General features: G+C 39.4%; 1 protein-coding gene across 5 annotated transcripts in view; it reads left to right on the top strand.

Moving 5' to 3' along the window:
• arhgap39 (Rho GTPase activating protein 39) overlaps nt 1-20470 on the top strand; it is a 448090-nt gene that overhangs the window by 391411 nt on the left and 36209 nt on the right. For 3 of the 5 annotated variants that reach the window (XM_051929198.1, XM_051929194.1, XM_051929197.1), the window contains one exon: nt 15058-15078. The exons of the other annotated variants lie outside the window; for them this stretch is intronic. In XM_051929198.1, coding sequence (XP_051785158.1) covers nt 15058-15078 — 21 coding nt within the window. The remainder of the gene's footprint in view (nt 1-15057; nt 15079-20470) is intronic. 5 annotated transcript variants of the gene reach the window in all.

The raw sequence follows: 20470 nt of genomic DNA, 5'->3' as shown, positions 1-20470 counted from the left end.
AATGGTTTGGGGTACCAGCTGGTAACCCCGTTTAGTAAAGATAATGGGAAAAAAGGCAAAAACAAAAGGCACACAATGGTGCAAAGCAAGTGGTTATTACATCAGACAATGCAAAGAAAAACAGAGGGAGTGATCCTTCCACGTTTAGAAAATTCCTCATGTTTTCCATTTGGACATTCATTTCACAGACTTATGAAATAACACGTAATGGTCCTGTTCTCTTCAGTACCTCTGGGTTTTATGGATGATGAGCTTGTCATCCATGCATTGTCTTTTTCCTCTCATTTGCTCTAAAACTCCACCATTTTCTTCATATTAAAATGATAAGAAAATGATGTTCAGGTTCAAGCTTAATTATTTGTTTAAGTGTATTTTAATTGCATTATTTGAAAATATGCCTGTGGGTTGTTTTAAATTCCGAAGAAAAATCTCAGCAGTGAAAAGCTAAGGAGGCTTGCTGCAAAACTGAAGCAATGCCTACAGGGTTTCATGGCTTTTAAGATCAAAGGCCTTAATTACTAATGAGTGCTGATGGGGCAGTTAAATGAGATTCCTGAACAGATCAAGCTGTCAAAATAGAATTTTTTTCTGATAAGCAGTTTTAAGCCTTGACTTTGGCTGATGAATGAAGAGAATGAGAGAGAGAGAGAAGGTTAGATGATGTGGCGATAGTGATTCAGGAAGTGCAATGGATTAGCAAAGAGGAAGTAAGGACAGCTATGAAATGGATGAAGATTGGATAGGGCTGAGTGGTGGCTCTGAGGCTAAGGATCTGCGCTGGTATCCAGAAGGTTGCCGGTTCGAATCCCCGTCACTGCCAAAAGAGCTCCTACTCTGCTGGGCCCTTGAGCAAGACCCTTAACCTGTAATTGCTCCAGGGGCGCTGTACAATGGCTGACCCTGCGCTCTGACCCCAAGGGGTATGCGAAAACGAACAAATTCCTAATACAAGAAATTGTATAAGGCGAAATAAAGAACAAAAGCCATTGGTCCAGATGACATACAGTACCTGTGGAAGCATGAAAGTGTTTAGGAGAGATGGCAGTGGAGTTTTTAAGCAGATGATTTAATGGAATCGTGAAAAGTACTGTACTGGTACCAATTTCTAAGAATAAGGGGGATGTCCAGAGCTGTAGTAACTACAGAGGGATAAAATTGATGAGCCACAGCATGAAGTTATGGGAAGAGTAGTGGAAGCTAAGTTAAGAAAGGAGGTGCTGTTTAGTGAGCAGCAGTATGGTTTCATGCCAGGAAAGAAAACCACAGATGCAATGTTTGCTCAGGGTGTTGATGGAGAAGTATAGAGAAGACCAGAAGGAGTTGCATTGCATCTTTGTGGACCTGGAGAAAGCATATGACAGGGTGCCTCGAGAGGAGTTGTGGTATTGTAATAGGAAGTCGGGAGTGGCAAAGAAGTATGTAAGAATGGTACAGGATATGTACAAGGGAAGAAAGACAGTGGTGAGAACTGCAGTAGGAGTGACGGATGCATTCAACATGGAGGTGGGATTACATCAGGGATTGGCTGTGAGCCCTTTCTTATTTGCAATGGTGATGGACAGGTTGACAGACAAGATTAGACAGGAGTCCCCGTGGACTGAAATGTTTGCTGATGACATTGTGATCTGTAGCAATAGTAGGAAGCAGGTTGAGGAGACCCTGGAGAGGTGGAGATATGCTCTAGAGAGGAGAGGAAGGAAGGTCAGAAGTAACAAGACAGGATACATGTGTTTGAATGAGAGGAAGGGCAGAGGTATGGTGAGGATACAGGGAGTAGAGTTGGCGAAGGTGAATGAGTTTAAATACTTGGGATCAACAGTACAGAGTAATGGGGATTGTGGAAGAGAGTTGAAGAAGAGAGTGCATGCTGGGTGGAATGGTTGGTGAAGAGTGTCAGGAGTGATTTGTGACAGACGGGTATCAGCAAGACTGAAAGGGAAGGTCTACAGGACGGTAGTGAGACCAGTTATGTTATATGGGTTGGAGATGGTGGCACTGACCAGAAACCAGGAGACAGGAGCTGGAGGTGGCAGAGTTAAAGATGTTAAGATTTGTATTGGGTGTGACGAGGATGGACAGGATTAGAACTGAGGACATTAGAGGGTCAGCTCAGGTTGGAAGGTTGGGAGACAAAGTCAGAGAGGTGAGATTGCGTTGGTTTGGACATGTGCAGAGGAGAGATGCTGGGTATATTGGGAGAAGGATGTTAAGGATAGAGCTGCCAGGGAAAAGGAAAAGAGGAAGGCCTAAGAGAAGGTTTATGGATGTGGTGAGAGAGGACATGCAAGTGGTGGGTGTGACAGAACAAGATGCAGAAGACAGGACGATATAAAAGAAGATGATCTGCTGTGGCAGATCAGGAGCAGCCAAAAGAAGAAGAAAAAGGTACTTTAGTGCCATCTATACAGTAGCTGCCCTAAACAATGAAGTGAACTTCCTGTTGGTATTCTGGGTTGGTATTGCTGTGATTTCTGACGGAAAAAAATAGCAAAAGGCAAATACAGGCCTTAAAAGACAACAAAAGCCATACCTGCTCTCTTTGCAGGTTTGGACTCAGTGAGTATAAGCAGGCCTTCATCATACGTAGTCTAGCACCAAAGTCAAAATGTATACTTCTGGCCTGTACAGGCCTATAAATTAAAGCTAATACTCTTAAGTCACAAAGTATCAGAAAATGCCTATAATAGAGGAGAGAAAAAAAAGTATTTTTCTAATATGTGGCGAGGTACAGTAATGACAGTTCAGGGCAGTGGAAAAGAATTTTGGGGAACCAACTGGGTCATACCTTTTATTTGTCCAAAGTGAAGAAAACAAAAGAAAAGGAAACACAACAGAAATTGCACGCATAGGCACGTTCCCCTTCAGCAGGGAATCATAACTTAAGCAAAGTTGTGGCTTTGTTGTTTCTTAGCGGAGCTCCATCTCGCACGTGGCTGTGGCCAAAAGTAACACCTCCTTCGGGATGCCCAGGTTTTTATGCCAGTGGGACTGTAAGGGGTAGAGCTAAATGCCTTCACCAGCCAGTTTCTCTGCACTTTGGGTAAAGAAGGAGAAGACGGCGTTAGTGGCAGTGGCCCCTCTCGCCTCGGTGGGTTATTGCCTACCTTGACTGTGCCTGTGAGGAGGTCCTCCGATGCACATGAATAACAAATTATTTATTAAAATATTTCAAAAAATGGACCATAAAAAGGCAAGAAATGGAAAAAGGAGTAAACATAGGTTATGTTTAACAAGGCAAAACGTGAAGCAAACAAATCACTAAACCAAAAACGGTACCTTGAGAAAATCAGGGGTCAATGTAAGTCCAGAGAAGCACAAAAATTACAAGAACAGGAAATGAGTTAAAGAAAAGACAGTGGCAAAGACGCTATTGCATCTACATCATTGTCTTAAAGGAATACTCCAGCCAAAAATGGTATTTTTATGATACTTTAGGTAGGTTCTAATGATTGATAAAAACAATTATGCAGAAAGGAGATAAAAAAAATTCTGATACAACATTAGTCAATTATGAACTATGTTGGGCAAAAGGAAACAATATCAAAACGTCTAAGAAAACATCTCATGCTACTCATTCCACATAATCCACATGTTAAGTGTGAAAGAAAAATTAAGTGCTTGCAAACTACTAAGGGTTAAAAGCTGACAAAGCTGTTTTGTTATAACGGCAGGTTATTCATACAGGAGTCTGTCATAAGACAGTGCAGTAAGCTGACCTAGGACAACTTCCTTTAGGAACGCGTCTGTTAGACACAGGAAAGATGGACCTTTCCTTCTTTAGGGCCCCATCTGACACGTACACAGAACAGAAACGGTTGGCCGATGTGCGCAAATATAAGAGGAAATGCTTAGGTAAATCATATTATGTTTTTGATAAGTAAGGGAAAGAGGGAGAGAGGAGAAAATATAAAAAAGCCAATTGAAAAAGGGAACTTCTCTCTTCTGCCTTGCAACGCATGAATCCATGTACTTATCTGTGTCTGAATAAGGGCTGATTGATTGAACTATTCCTGTCTTCCTCAGGGGGTTACTTCCACATAAGTAATCCAGTTGTATGCTCACAATTTTCCATACATAACTTTTTCAGGAAAATATTGTTAAATCAGTCACTTCCAAAAAACGTTCTTTTAAACTGAAATTGAACATGCTCAGAATACAAGTAAGCATTTGAATTTAAGACCTGTCTCTCCCCTCATTCATTGTCACAGGTTCAGCCCAGTAACAGCTTATTCATTGGCTAACAATGTGTTTCATGTGATAGCAAAAGTGCAAAGTTCACTGAGAGACATGTACTACTGCAGATCACAGAAAAACAAGAAAAAACGTTATCAGATAGAGAGTATGTTTTGTACTTGTGTGTATCTCAGGTTCTTCAACAAGTAGAAGGTCAATTGACCTGTGCAATTCCACAGCCTGCCGCTAAATAATTATGAGGGACTGAATATATAACATTATTATAAATATAATGACAGGAAGTGAGTCTACAATTCAGTTCAGTTCAGTTTGTATTTTCTATAGTGCTCTTTACTGAGTGTAGGCTCAGAGTGCAATGACAAGTCTGTAGTAAAATGCAATATTTTACAAATTACTAAATACAGACAGTACAGATGAAGATACAGATTTGTTCAAATACACAGAAAAAAAAATAAAAATTGATTTAATATACACGGAAACCAACAACATCTGTCCATTAATTAATTGTTCAACTATGGTCACTTGATAACAGAGGAGAGGAAAACAAAAACTGCTATCAGCATCCTTCGTGGAGAAAATAAACCTCCGGATGGTCCACAGTCAGTTATAACAGAGGGGATCAAAGACAAAGTTAGACACAATCAAGTCCTAGCCCACCTCCCCTTTCTTGGCATTCTATAGTAGAGTCTATGCTGGCCGTCCAATCAGATGACAGAATCTTTCCATCTGATGATTCCAGTGCTTCAGTATTTCTGATGACTTTTCCATTGGCAGGTGAACAGCTTAGCATTAGAGCAGTGGCACTAAGTGCCACAAGAAGACACAATAATAAAAACAGAATAGAGCAGAATAGAGTTAGTAACAGTCTATAAATATTACATTACTTATATTTTTGCATAAATGGCTATCAAACAGAGATGCAGTATGTACAGCTAATCAGCAGGCCTAGTTAGGATATGTCAGATTAAAGTCATGAGCCTTCAGCTTGATTTAAAATCTGAGACTGAAGGGGCACCTCTTATATTAGCAGGCAGAACATTCCACAACTTCAGGGCCCTGTAACTAAAAGCTTGACCTCTCAGTGTTATTTTATTAAATCCTCAGAATCCTAAGTAGGTTTGTAAGTGATGATTGTTATAAATGGATGTTATTTAATGAGCCCAAAAATTTGAATCTGACTTTGGTTTTCTGAATTGAAGCTTATTTTTGTTTTTTTATTTTTGTTATTCATGTTCGCAGCTATTTTGACATCCCATCCATAATGCTGCCTTTTGTGTTGTTAGGTGCCTGTCTGTCAGAGGTAATGACTTCCATTTTATGATGCAATGGGTTAAACAGTCATCTTTGGAAGCACTTTGCTATCTGAGTTTGTGAATTCGAAATAACCTTTATTGTGCATTTATATCGTACTACTTTTGCTTCTCTGGTTTTTGACTTTGCTCAAATTTCCGACTTTGATTTTTGTCTTCTGATTTAGCTTTGATATCAGTGCAGCTGACTTCTCAGTTTTCAACTTTTTTTTTGTTTTGTTTTTTGACTTTGCCTTTTTCACAGTTACTACTTAAATATTCTTGCTAGCTTGTTCAGATAAGTAAACAGGGCCTTGGCCATTTAATGCTTTATATGTTAACACTAGAATCCCTGAAGCCTAAGAAAAAAGTCGTAATTCCGTGCCACCTTAAATTCCTTTGTACCTTCGCATTTTTTTTCTTTGGTTATATTTTTGAATAAAGGCGCACTTGTTTTGTTATACCTTTTGTGAAAGTGTTTATTTGATATTTGGACTTCAGTCTTCACACATTGTACACTTCACATCAGCATTTTGACATTATTACAGAGAGATGAAAAAGTTTCTGTGTTATTTTATGTGTTCAACATTTCTTACCTCGCATTTCCTGTCATCCTACATTTACCCAGATTGTTGTAGATACAGAACACACATGAAATGTCCATCCATCCATCCATTGTCCAACTCGCTATATCCTAACTACAGGGTCACGGGGGTCTGCTGGAACCAATCCCAGCCAGCACAGGGCGCAAGGCAGAAAACAAATCCTGGGCAGGGCGCCAGCACACCGCAGGGCACACACACACACACACACACCAAGTACACACTAGGGACAATTTAGGATCGCCAATGCACCTAAACTGCATGTCCTTGGACTGTGGGAGGAAACCGGAGTACCCAGAGGAAACCCACGCAGACACAGGGAGAACATGAAAACTCCACGCAGGGAGGTCCCGGAAAGTGAACCCACTGCGCCACCGTGCCACCCCCACATGAAATGTATGTATCCAAAATAACAATATATTATTTACCTTATATAATTCCAAACACCTCACTGCCTATAATAAGTGTATAAGTTTAATATGTCACTGTGCTCTATGCAAATATATTTTATAAATCTGCCTTTTTCTACTCACGTGCACAGTTGACACAGAGCCAGATTTAGCACAAGGGTTCACCATATAAGAACTGCTAGTCTAGCATTATAAGACAAGACATTTAGGGACAACTGTGAAATGTGCAGTCAGACTGATGACCATTGTATACTATTTTTGTGTGTCAAAGTCGGCATGAAACTGTATCCTTTTTGCCTTGTTTGGAATGGCATGCTTCACCTAAGTGGGGGCCTGCACATGAAGCAAGAGCATAATGCCTTTGAACATTGCCCGACACACATTTGAAGCCGACGGACGGATGGAAGATAATGTCATGCGACCCTGAAAATCCCTCCACCGCATGGCGAAAATGGCAGACTTTACACATCGGGCCCCCACTCCCAAACTGGGTTCTTGCCATTAGCTTCCTTCGTCTGTTATGCAGTGTAAGCCATCATTAAAGAAAGCTAAGTTATTTCTCCTATGTGATTTCTTACCGCCATGTCACTAAGGGAGAGGTATTGCCTTTTTATATTATATCTATATACTGTAGATTTGGGTTATGTAACACAACGCAATAAAAAAAGAATTCATTCCAACAAGGGAGCTAATGCCCCCGCTGGATACACTATGAGATAAAGAGACTTCAGTATCTGAGTTGACTTCAGCTGCCTCAGTGGGTCGATGAGTGAGCAAGAAAAAGTCACTGATGAGGAGGTGCAAAGGAATTTAAGGTGGCCCGGAATTACGACTTTTTTAGTAGGCTTCAGGGATTCTAGTATTAAACTGAGGATTTTGAAATCAGTCTTATGCTTAAGTGGGAATAAATGCAAGGTCTTGAGCGCAGGAGTTATGTGTTTGTGCTTTCTAGTTGTAGTAAAGATTCTTGCAGCAGCATTTTGAAGTGAGTGAAAGTTGCATAAAGAACAAATTGAATAGCCAGTGAGTTAAAATGTTCATTCATATCTGAGTGTGTACCATTTCAGTTCGCAAGAGCATTTTCCAGAAGAAGTGACCTATTTAACAATATTTTACCAATAATACATGTTTTTAGAATGCTGTGAGCATGCAACTGGATAACTTCACATGTGGATTATGTGAAACGAGATTTTTGTTCATGGATGTTTTAATATTATTGGCTGTTGTTCACCATTGACTTATATCAGCAACATTTATTATCTCCACTCTGTATGAAAACATGAAATAAATTTATTTTTCACTACAATCTACACAGGCCAAGCAACATATAAAAAAATAATTTTTCAGTGTGTTATTCCTTTATGTACTGCTGGGGATGGGTCTTCAGCTGCAGCATGAGGAGGCAAAGACCCTTGACTCTCTACATAAAGGGATAGGGCAAAGAACACAGAAAGCTAATACACAGAATCCTAATGTAATACGACATTGAAACATAATTAATAAGCAACATAGCATTAAATAAACAAGACACAGAAAAAACATGATACACAATTTTATATATAATATATATTTGTATATTATATATAATATATATTTTTTATATCATTTTATATTTAATATTTAAATAACAACAGAAAGGTTAAATAAACAAAAAATAAACTTGAGCCAGGGCAACAACACTGGCTGATACATGACAGGTATTGTATTATATCTGGAATGAAACCAAAAACTGTGCATTTTATCAGCCTGCATTATCTGATACTGGCAGACAGAGTCCACTTTACTGCTGAGGAAACATACATCTATTCCCCAACAAGGTATTGTTAGTTAAAGGGCATTGAATCAACTATATTTGCATGAATATTATTTTTCTCTGGCTTCTTGTAAATGGATATAGCTGTGAAATTTTTGTAGAAAAATATAATAGTTTTGGCAGGCTACCACAACCAGATGTCACTCCCCAGTGGGGCCTGACTTGCCCTTGTTGGACATTCATCTTCTCCTGTTAATTGAGTATGCAGGTTTAATTGAGCAGTGAGATATTGTGGCAGCATGACAAAGTATTGAGATTCATTACTGATATGATTTAAATATGTACTCAGAATTAAATAGACCACTGAACGGTGCAGGACCGTCATCAACATACAGAACCTTTAATAGATGATCAAGTAAAACTAGGAACAAAGGAGCCAACAAAAATGTAGTGAGGATGAAACAACAGTCAAGGCTTACAATGTGTACAAAGCAAATGATTAATGAAAAAAATGAAGAGGATTTAATCAAAACCAGCAATGTCTGAATGAGATAACTAAGAAATGGAGAATTTCACACTGTAACTGAATGCCTCCTGAGTGGAGGGAGCCTCCATGAATATGTGAGCTATTAGGGCACACATTTCAGCTTACCGTGAGGTAAAGACTGGACCAGACGCAAAGCAAGGCAATTGCAACTGTGTTTATATTGAAGATGAATATTGGTGGGAAAATCTTTGTAGTGCTGTCCCGTAGGAAATTTTTATGGAACTAAAATATTCATTATTGTTTTTTAGACAATACCAATAGAAGGAAACTAGCAGGAAGATGAAATGACTTCAGCACCTGACCATTAGTGTTGATTGGCAAAAATTAGCAAAGCATTTTATGGAATGAATTTGCTAGGTTCGCCAGTAACCATGTTTGCCAAATTTCTCCCTGAAAGTTTGACATGCAGCAAGCTTAGACAAGCTTTTTTTCCCAGTGCCCCATGATGCTGCGCAAAATTAGTGTGACATCACAGACCTGTAGCAGCCATGTTGGATGGGATGTCACTACCTAACCTGCCTAATTTGCTTCACATATGTGCAGAACTTTCAAGCATGTGTACTGTAAGTGTATTCCACCCCACTCTTTATGGCGCTGCCAATTTTGCTTCACACATGCATGAATAATTTACAGCATATACACACATGCACGATGTCACTACCTGATTGATAGTTCATGCAGATTTGCACCCCACATGCATAAAAAAAAAATCTTGAAATATTTTTTATTTCAATGGTGCATTAGCTGACCTTAATGAGAATATTATGAAAATATTTTATTGTTCTGCACAGATTCATTGTGTCTTCACAGCTGGATTATGTGGTGCAGATCGGATAGTATCAGCCCCCTGAGTATGTAACAGCGATCCCTTGCATCATAGGCCTGTGGGTGTCATACCAATAGCAGATCAGGAGACGTAGAGGGAGATAAAGATGGACTCAGAGTATTGTGGACTCGGAGTATAATTTTATTTCAGGAAGGCATGGTAGCGCAGTGGTTAGCATCACTGCCTTACAGTTCAGATCACATTTTTCGCCACAATAATCAGTCCAGCATAGTTGGCAGATGCTTTTCTAGCCCACGGGGACACTTAGAAGACCACTGCACCATTATAATCCACTCAAAATTTGTTCACTTTCTCCTTCGAAGCATTTAACTGAGTTCACCCAAATTTTAGAACACTTCCACATTTTTGCTGAGCTCAAAGCAAAGCAAATTCAGCACTCACTCATAACTTCTGATCATGCCATGTATGTCTTGTTCTGCTTATTACCAAATAATTGTGGGAGGACATGAATTATTATTATTTTTTTATTTTACTCTTCCACAGCAGATAGCTGAGTGATCCTTTAATCTGTCCCATGAACAATTGATAGCAAGTCACCAGCTGATGTGCAAAAAAATGTCCATTTCTTCATTTTAGGTGGAATTTTATTTGAGCCAGTAGTAAAGCAGAGACTGATGATAGTCTTTAGCTTTATCTACTACTGTGTGCCCTACATTGCCATTACAGTTTTTATTCTTTTTGACTGCACATTGAGCATGGTGAGTTTCTTTACAATTAGCCTTATGTACCAATGGATTTAGCATTTAATCACCACACATTATACATAGTAATTATGTAATTTATGGAATATTGTAGTTTTCCTATTTTATAAGTTAGAGATGCACTGGAAAGTCAACAGTAGTATAATTCACTGGCATTTACCAGAATGTGAAAAATCAAGTGGACTGAAGCAAAAAATATTGAAGAAAATCAATGAGTGTTAGGCAGATCTATGTACAATCAAAAGTTTAAAACAATTATGGCCAAGAGCTCTGAGGTAATTCCACTAACTTTTTTGGGAATTTGCAAGTTCAAATCAGGTTAGGCCAGATGTTCACTACTTTTGTGCTACCACCAACTTCAATTACACAGAGCATTGGGTTGAAGTAAGAGTGGAGGGTGTAAATAATGATGTGGAGATGAATTGTGGTTTCTAAAATTCAAGACAGGATAGAAGACAAAAGGAATTAATCAACTAGCAAAGTTCAGTAACCTAATCTGGCAAAAAGAGAACGGGCAAAGTCATAGTCAAGAACTGTCGAAGAAGTCTATGCATAAAACAAGGGCTAGGTAAAAATCATCATACAACACAATCAAGATGAACCACAAACACAAAATGCTGAGATTAGAGGAGAAAAGTACTAAAATCTAGAAGGTTGCGTGTGAGATATTTATTTATACAGTGTATAATAACATTTAGGCAAGACACAAGCCTCCAGTGACAGCAGAGTAATTGCTGTTGCCATGCATCAACAAGAAGGAGGCATGGCTAAGGGTGTTGCTGGATGTGATGCATGATACCAGAGTTCCAGCAGAATATTTAAAAAGTGCTAAAGGATGCCATATGAATTGTGATCAAATCATCCTGGCCAGCTAACAAAATATTTTAACTCCTAGGGTACTGCTTTGGAAGTTCACATGTTGTCACAGTTATCAGAACATGAGATCACTGAAGGGTATTGGACAGTGGGAGATGTAGCCTAGTGGGCAAAAACAGGGAATCTTTGACTGCATGGGGTCCTTGATTTATTCTAAAATATACACAGGTGGGCATTTGCTCAACTAGCTGGAGCTCTGACCAGATGTTCTGAATCAAGAGATACATTAGCCCCTTAATCTAGAGGTGACCCTAGAAGTGTTTAAAGGCTGGGGCTTAAAAGACCCTGCAGGCCATAGTGAAAGTGAGCCTGAGCTGATGGGAGATGAAAGACATTCAAGAAGCATAAGCGGTGAGGTTTTGGAGTACATTGTAGGTAAGTGAAGTAGGTACCCCACAGGTTAGTCACCTTGGATTCAAAAAGTATTCAGACCCCTTCACATTCTTCACACTTTACCGAATTGTTGATTTAATTTAAAATAAATACATTTATACTTTTGCCTATCAGTCTGTACTGAATAACCCATAATGAAAAGTTGAAAACATATTTTCAGAGAGGTCTGCAACATTTTTAAACATCAAAAACTAAAATCTCTCTCTTTCATATAAGTATTCAGACACTTAATACAGTACTCTATAGAAACCCCTTTCGCAGCAATTACAGCTTTGAGTCTTCATAGGTAAGTCGGTACAAACTTTACACACATGGATTTGGGCAATTTAAATCAATCTTCTTGGTCAGTTCTCTCAAGTTCTATTAGATTGGATGGCAAGTAAACTGAAGTCTGTAAACTGCCATCTTCAGGTCTCTCCACAGATATTCTATTGGGTTTAAGTCTGGGCTTTAGCTGTGCCATGCAAGGACAGTCAGAAATTGGTCACAAGGCCACTCCAGCATTATTTTGGCTGTTTGCTTCATGTCAGTGTCATACAGAAATAACCGTCGCCCCAGTCTGAGGTTGCATGCACACTTGAGCAGGTTTTCTTAAAGGATTTCTTGTATTGTCTGCATTCATCCTTCCCTCAATTCTGACCAGTCTTCCTTTCTCTGCCTCAGAGAAGCACACCCATAGCATGATGCTGCCACCACCATACTTCACCAGAAGGATGGTATCAGGCAGGTGATGAGCACTGCCTGCTCTTCACCAAACATACTGAAGTGCTTCGAGTTCTGCCCAAAGAGTCCAATTTTTGTTACATTAGACAAGAGCAAACTCTATGCGGGCTGTCATATGCCTTTTAGTGAAACAGTGGCTTGCATCTAGCCACTCCACCATAAACACCTGACCAATGGAGTTCTGCCAAGATGGTTTTCCCATCTCCGCATACACTGGGCAGAGCGTGTGCATGCAAACAGCTGAAACAGCAGAGCACTTCTCCTGCTGCTTTACATAATTGAATTAATTGAGTACAAAAAAAGTCACCTCGCTGGAAATAAATGGGAGGGGAAAGCAATTATGTAAGCATATAATAGACTGAATTGATTGAACTAATATTATCTGCATATTATTATTCTAAAGAACCAATGTCATCAACCTGTAGCTAAATGGGGTTTAAACTGATGAATAACACAGAAAAAGCTCAGCTAGCCTAATTGATATTAACATAGGCACTGGGAGGTGGGACGCTGCAGTGGCTTAAGCCCCTGATCTTCCAGTCCCAGATATACAGTGTCACAATAAGTAGACACAAAAGTTGAAAGAAGACTTGGGGCAGCCACCCGTATATTGTACCCTGGCTGCAGAAGGGTATAAGTTATGCCACTGATGTGCATAAATTTGAGTTCAATACGGAACTGATGGTGTGGAGGTAAGATGGCAACTTTAAAGGCCAGAACAGGAAATGAGGTCATCTAGGGCGGGGAACCTCTTCCATAGGCTTAGGCCCAGATGTGACGTAATCTACAGGGCCGGAACCGGAAGGGGTATTCATCCATGAGTTCGAAACCGGAAGTAACGTAATCAGGCCCAGAACCGGAAGTGACATCATCGGGATCAGGCAGAATTTCCTGTGAACGGTCTGCAGGAAAGCAAGAAAAAGTTAGTGCACTCCGCCACCCCCTGGTCTGGTGCGGAATTACTTTTGTTCAGGCCCTTCAGCTGTCTTCCAAGCACACGTGTCTGATAACAGGAACAATCTTGGCAAGCCCCTGATCTTCTTGTCCACTGTGTACCATTCATATTCTGGTTATACAGTGCAATAAAGCAGTTCTTTTCCAAGTTAATTATTTACTGTATATAATTTGAACAATTTAGTGTGTTTTAACAAATATTATGAGCTATTAACTTATTTTAGTTCCTTTTCTTCTTTTATAAGGGAATATTGATAATGAATTTATGCTGGTATTGATCATTTTGTATTCATAAATATTTTCAGTTGCTAATTATTTGGAACTACTCTATTGGATATACTTTGAAAAAATGTTATGTTTAAGAAAATGTAACAATTAGTCACAGACACTTCACCACTAACACACATCAGTCGATGACATTTTCACATCACTTGAATTGCAGTCTGCTGTGTATGAAAGCTTTTGAACCACCACAAACCTTTTTGTGCTCCATTTTAACTCCATTCAAAAGTGCGGTTAAAAGCATATATTTAAAATAGTCTACTAACACTTGAAATTGGATTTTGTTATCACTATTAGTTTTTAAATATATAAAACTATTTAATAAAAAAAAATAATAATTGACTCTTGTATGAAGTAAATAAAAAATATGAAAGCCTACAACTTTCATATCAGTTAGTTTAGTAGCCAAACGCACCTGAATGTTACGTACATTGTCTAACTTGTCACTTTGTGTTTGCTCTTTATTTATTGACTCTCTGTTCTAATACAAAAAACACAGTCTCTGTCACCTTGTGGGGTCTTTTTGTTTTACTGTTTATGGCCTTGGGGGCAGCTCAAGAGCTCCCCCTTTGGCCATATTATCAAATAGAATATCACTGCTCCTTTGAAATGGAATTGGAATTCTAAAATTATATGAGGGCTGATGAATTTCATATGACATCTAGCAGGTTTTGATTGACTGTAATAGACATTCTAATAGCATACAAAAAGAAATCAATGCTATGGTCTCAAGAGTTCTAAAGCCTCACAGCTGGAAATTAGATTGAAACTTGCAGAAAACTGGGGGAGCTGCCATGTAATGTCTGATGCAAGTGAGAGACTCTATTGAGGCCTGTTCTGCTACTTATGATGCAGCAACTACAAGAATGAGTGGCGGTGGGGGGGTTTCCAAGGATTAAACTCCAGGATCTCTTAAGTAAAGGACCATCCCAAGTGAACAGTATTGGAACAGAATGGTACAGAGAAAGGTGAAAAAACAAGAAAGGTACAGCACTCACCGGTTTAAAGGTTAATATGTGAAGCGTCTAGTCTTGCTGTGGGTGTTCATTCAGTTCTCTCTCTGTTGTTTTCTTGTGCTGTGATGGCAAACAAATGTAAATCATCAATCCAGACAGTGCTGTCAGCCGTGTAACTTTTTTTCCCACCAGTTGTGTTTTATACCTTGTCTGTAACCAACTTAAACCCATAGGTGATTAATAGTGGTGATGATCGGCACTCTTCCAGAATGTGACTAACAACATGGCTAGCAGCATTTTAATTTGCATCATAACACTTTTATGAGGATTAATGGTAACTGCAGATGTTCCAAATAGCTCTCAAGTTCCTGTGCTTCCACTAATCTGTAATACCACTGCCAGCCTTGGAGTTATTTTGAACACAAACCATTATGAAATTCTACTGCATTTGGAGGGTTGGGGGAGTGTGGGGAGTTTAAATTCAAATACCATTTTTCAAGCAGGTCAACAATGTGCTTCTGTCCTGACAGCATGCAGATGGCATCAGAAAGGTAAATGTTGCAAGCTGTTCCTGAGATCCTCATCTGCTCCCTTCAGTCCTAGCCTCTTCCTGCATCCCTTTATGGTACCTGATTAAAAGCCTAGCATCCCAAAGTCAGTAAAGTGCCTCCCCTGGAGTGGAATTTGATGGTGTCCTGTTAGAGAAATATATTTGCAACTGTCCCGAGAGCTGTCACCCAGTAGATTAATGCAAGTGGCCATATGGTTGTCCTGCATTGGTTATCTGTAAAAAAAACACACAGAATGTCAAGTCTGTTCATTTCTGATTTAAAGTTCTCAGAGTTGTTACTTTAGTCACATAGCTACTGTCACGGCCTGGTTTCTTGTATTTATAAATGCTTTCTATTACCCAGTGAACTTTACTGTTAACCATCTTCCAATTGTGCCTTTGGTAAATACAGTAATTTAAAGTATCAGATGACAATAAAACAGCCTTTAATTCCTTTCAAATTCTAAATACATATATTACCTCTTATAATTTTTATACTTTACATTACCATTTTCCCGGTTCTTATTTGTAATTCTCAGTCTCATCTTGAAGGTAGTCCTGAACAAAACAAACAAATAAATTCATCAATAGTGACTGGCGATCCCTAGCACAATAGAATAAGACAGTTGGCATTATAAATGGCACAAAAACACGAGGACATTTTAAATTTATTTTTAAACTCAGGCTGGCATCACACTACATGACTTTGAGTCAGACAGCATGTTACACTTAATGACTACAGTTGCTGAAGCTCATTGCCTTCAGGATGTGAGATTACACTAATAGGAATCACAAGGGACGACAGATTACACCAGCACAATTTCAAATTTCCTATAGCACTATGAAAGTATCATGAAGTCCATCAACATGGAGCACACTGGAGTAAGAATTGACACACCACACACAATTAAACAAACAACATGGGAAACAACTAGATAGTAGCTACAATTGCCATTGTTGTCTGTGCCTTTTTTGTGGTTATAGAGTTCTAGGTGATTTTATTTTCCTGTTACCCATTTAAGACAGGTTGAAATCTAAGTAATCAATATAGACCTCAGCATTAACGTTTGCAGTGCACCATCTATTGGAATGTATTTTGTAATGCATGTAGTAATAAAATGCATTGCATATGTCATTCAGAATGCATCACTACAAAATGTTTGTGATGCTTCATTTGTTGGAATGACAAATGCAATGCGTATATCTTTGTTATATGCCATTTCCTGTGGGATTCATAAAGCAGTCTTAATTGTTGTGATGTGCCATCTGTTGGAATGACAGAGATGTAATAACTGGACAGATGCACAAATACACAGATACTTGTCCTTTTATTAAAGATAGACAGACAGACAGACAGACAGACAGCCAGACAGCCAGCCAGACAGACAGACAGACAGACAGACAGACAGACAGACAGACAGACAGACAGACAGACAGACAGATAGATAGATAGATAGATAGATAGATAGATAGATAGATAGATAGATAGATAGATAGATAGATAGATAGATAGATAGATAGATGTGTAAGGCATAATATGATAGAGAGAGAGGCAGGAATAAGAGCTACACTCTTTGGTATATTATCTATAATATATAATTAAATTATAAGGAAGCAGAGTACAATGAGTGTTGGTTACAGACCAATACAACCTTATAATGCTAGATATAGATAGATAGATACTTTATTAATACCAAGGGGAAATTCACTATATACATAACTACAAGATATGTAGTTTCTGCTGGCGCATAAACTTGTTGTTACATATGATTCTTTCTGGTCAGCTCTCTTCAGATCAGCATTATGGTCTGCTCTCATCAGGAATGGAAAATGGCAAAGAGAGAGATATTCCTCTGCAAGTTCCCTCTTATTGTACTGTGATGCCCCTGACTCACCAATGAAACGGCTAAGGCACCAAACCCTCCCCATTTCAGTAGCTTTGCAGTGTGATTGTGTAACATTCACTAATGAAACAGCTCAAGTAATCCAATCCAGTAACCCCTTCCAAGTACAGTATTTTCTGTAGTTTCAATCAAACAAGAAAGAATGGATGCAATTTAGTCATAACAATGGCCGGGTTTTCTTCTTATCAGTAAAACTCTGGTGGTAGAAAAAACTGTTTTATCCAGCTTCCTTGCTTCTTAAACATTATACAAGTATAAAGCAAATTTTACAAATAAAGACACAGAGGAGATATATCAACCTATACATTTGATATTACTCATTTTTACGTTCCACCACAGTTTTCCATAGCACACATTATAAAACCTGGAAAAGACCACATTTGTGTGGTTGCAGATAACAGGGTCATATGAATTCTACTTCTGGCTGCTTTCTCATTGGTTGTCAATGCTTACATACATAGGAGCCCACTTCTACAACCTATGACAAATTCAAACCAATCAATCATCTCGGAGTTGTCATTATAAAATATGCAGAATTTTCAAATCGCCATCTCAGATTTACTTAACTTATAGAATCAGCTTACATATATTTTTGGAGTTAGTGTAGGGCTGCGTCAGTGTGCATTTGCAAAGGAAATAAAGTTGTGTTATTTCCAAACTCAAATGTGTAAAGAATAAAGACGCAGTGCTTTTGGGTGTATAGCCTACATCAAGAGCAAGTAATGTATATAGGAGGAGTAGAAGGGAACAAAGCCAGGTCAGATGAAAAGAGAAATGGTGAGAGTAGGTAAGAGAAAGCTGCCATTACAGAAGATGAAAGGAGAGATTAAAAAGTTAGTTGGTCATTAAAATCTGGAGAAATGTGTGATTTCAGGCTGAGAATGAGTTTAGCTTCTTCTGTTTTTTTAAAAAGTATCTTTGAAGCCCTGTGAAAGAACACAAACAGAGAGATCAGTGTGGCTATGATCCAGGGATGTGAAGTGTTCTGCAATAGGCCTTGGAAGGTCTCTGATTTTAATGGTTCAAATGTACTCTGTAATATGGTGCGCTATATAGCGCCCAACCCAGCACAGACTGAGGCAGAGGCACGTGTAACACAAACAGTTTTTTATTTTTCTTCAGCCGTGGGGCACGCCTTCCCCGTGTCCCACAGGCCCAATACAGTCCCACAAGCACTTAAATTACACACAAACCACACTTCTTCTCTCCACCGCAGCACCACCACTCCTCCCAGGCAACCTCGTCCTCTTCCTCCCAATTCTGGCTCCCTGAGTGGTGGTGGCTGGCCCTTTTTATACCCCACACGGAAGTGGTCCAGGTGCTTGGCCACCTGGTCCTAATTGCCCTTCCGGGTGGGGCTGAAGGTATGACCAGCCAGGCTGCTGACTCCACGCAGCTCCCCCTGGCGGCCATTCGAGTCCCCAACCAGGCTGTGGAGGACTCCATCTCCCATGGAGCCATGCGCCGGGTTGGGGAATCATTGGCTGCCAGGGAGGCTGCCACCAAGCGTCCCGGGGGAGGTATTGAACAGTCCATGGCTGCTCCCCCGGAACAGATGTAGCAGAGGCGTCCCTGCCGGGCATGGGACCCGGCTGTCCTTTACAACTCCCTGAAGTAATCTGCTAGCTATCTCTCTGTTTCACCTATGTAGATGGCTAGTCACTTACTACAAGAAATGCAGTAAATAAGATGGACAGAGGCCCATTTTTTAATATTGAATCTACAAGAGGGATCAGATACAAGGGTATTGTTGGTGACATATTTGCAAGTGACACAGCAACTCCAGTTACAGTTCAAAGTTCCTGGTGAGGAATGTAAATCTCCTCCGTGATGTGAGCTGTAAATAAGTTTTCATAGGTTAGGTGGTCACAGAAAGGAAATCAATGGAGCAATTGGAAAAATGAGGAAATTTTGTGTGAGGGCCTGTGGGAGTTTTAGGATGAAATGACAAAGGCAGACTTCTCTGTCCTCTTTGAACTGGAGAGGGGTCTGCTAATGACCCTTGTCTGCTAATAAACATCTTCTGACTGGAGCACTTGAAAGTTGATTTTGTGTTTTCTGCTTGTAGAAACTGACTTAATCAAAGAGAAAGCAGAGCAGCACACACTTGGCATTATGGGCCGCTCTATACTTGTCGTTGTGTGACTCTTGTGCATAACACATAGAGACAACGTCGCCAGACAAACATCTTAGACAAAGTTCCTAATTTGTTTTTGCTGCTCACAGCTTTCCTTCTCTGGCTGCTGTCACTGCCAGTGTCACATTTAAAGTGGAGAACTGTGAGTATTTATGTGTCTCAGAAATGAAGCCAATGATGTAATGTTCAAAAATCTGCTTAATCTAGTTCAGGTTTTCAGAATGAAAAAAATGACACAACCATGACAGGATGAAATTTGGATTGGAACACTTGTTTCTATGAAGTGTAATTTAGAGAACTGAGACATTGGAACTGTTTTTTGTTTTAGATGAAAAGGTTCAGTGTTTTTCTGTATTTTCTTACCCATAAAGCAATGTTAGTATCTTTCTAACAAAAGAAGAGATCAGAATGACACTTAAGTTTGAGTTTCTTTGAAGAGCACAGGTCAAAACATCCATCCATCCATTATCCAACCCGCTATATCCTAACTACAGGGTCATGGGGGTCTTTTGGAGCCAATACCAGCCAACACATGACACTAAGCAGGAAACAAACTCCGGGCAGGATGCCAGCCCACCACAGAAGGTCAAAACATAAACAGGGTTTATTACAAAAAAAAAAAAGATCATAAAGCAAATAAAAGAACAAAACAAAGTCAAAGCTACAAGTCAAAAGCTTAACTACTGCTTAAGTTAAATTACTTTAAATTCTTTTTGATGAGTATTTCCGTTATTTTCATCACATTTGGACAATTGCAAAGTATGTGGCTTGTACTTCTATCAGATGGCCACCAAATCTGCATCCGTGACATCACATGAACATATGGAAGGCATGCCCCATGAGCCTCATAGTAACCAAGAATCGAAAACAATGGTTCCTGATGACATCATAAGCACAAGACTTTGACTTACAGTAAAGAAACAGTTATTCGAGTTAACTAAATACCTGTAGATTTTGGAAATGGTGTCTCATTACCAAAGGCCAATTGGTATGCTGCTCAATGGGGTACTCCACTGTCCAAAGGTTTAGAGACATACCACTACTTATTAGAATTTGCTGCGTTTCCTGGTGTTTTGTATCCTTGTTTCTCCTACTGTAGTTCCATTCCCCTACCTGTGTACTACTACATAGACACCTGTCTGTTTATGAGTGTAAGTTATGTGCCTTCACAGAAACATGACATAATATTTTCCAGTCTGCAGAGCATCATTGGGCTCAAGAGAGGAAGCATCTGTGGACATGCCTCCGTTATAAGAAATCAGAGAGAAATGTATTCTTCTTTCCTCATGCCTGTGTACTCATATTGTGAATAAAAATATCATTTCAACTGCTGTTTTTCAATAGGGTTTTTT

Source organism: Erpetoichthys calabaricus, chromosome 6 (genome assembly GCF_900747795.2).
Source record: "Erpetoichthys calabaricus chromosome 6, fErpCal1.3, whole genome shotgun sequence".
NCBI classification, from domain to species: domain Eukaryota; kingdom Metazoa; phylum Chordata; class Cladistia; order Polypteriformes; family Polypteridae; genus Erpetoichthys; species Erpetoichthys calabaricus.
This window is presented reverse-complemented; position numbering and strand designations above follow the sequence as displayed.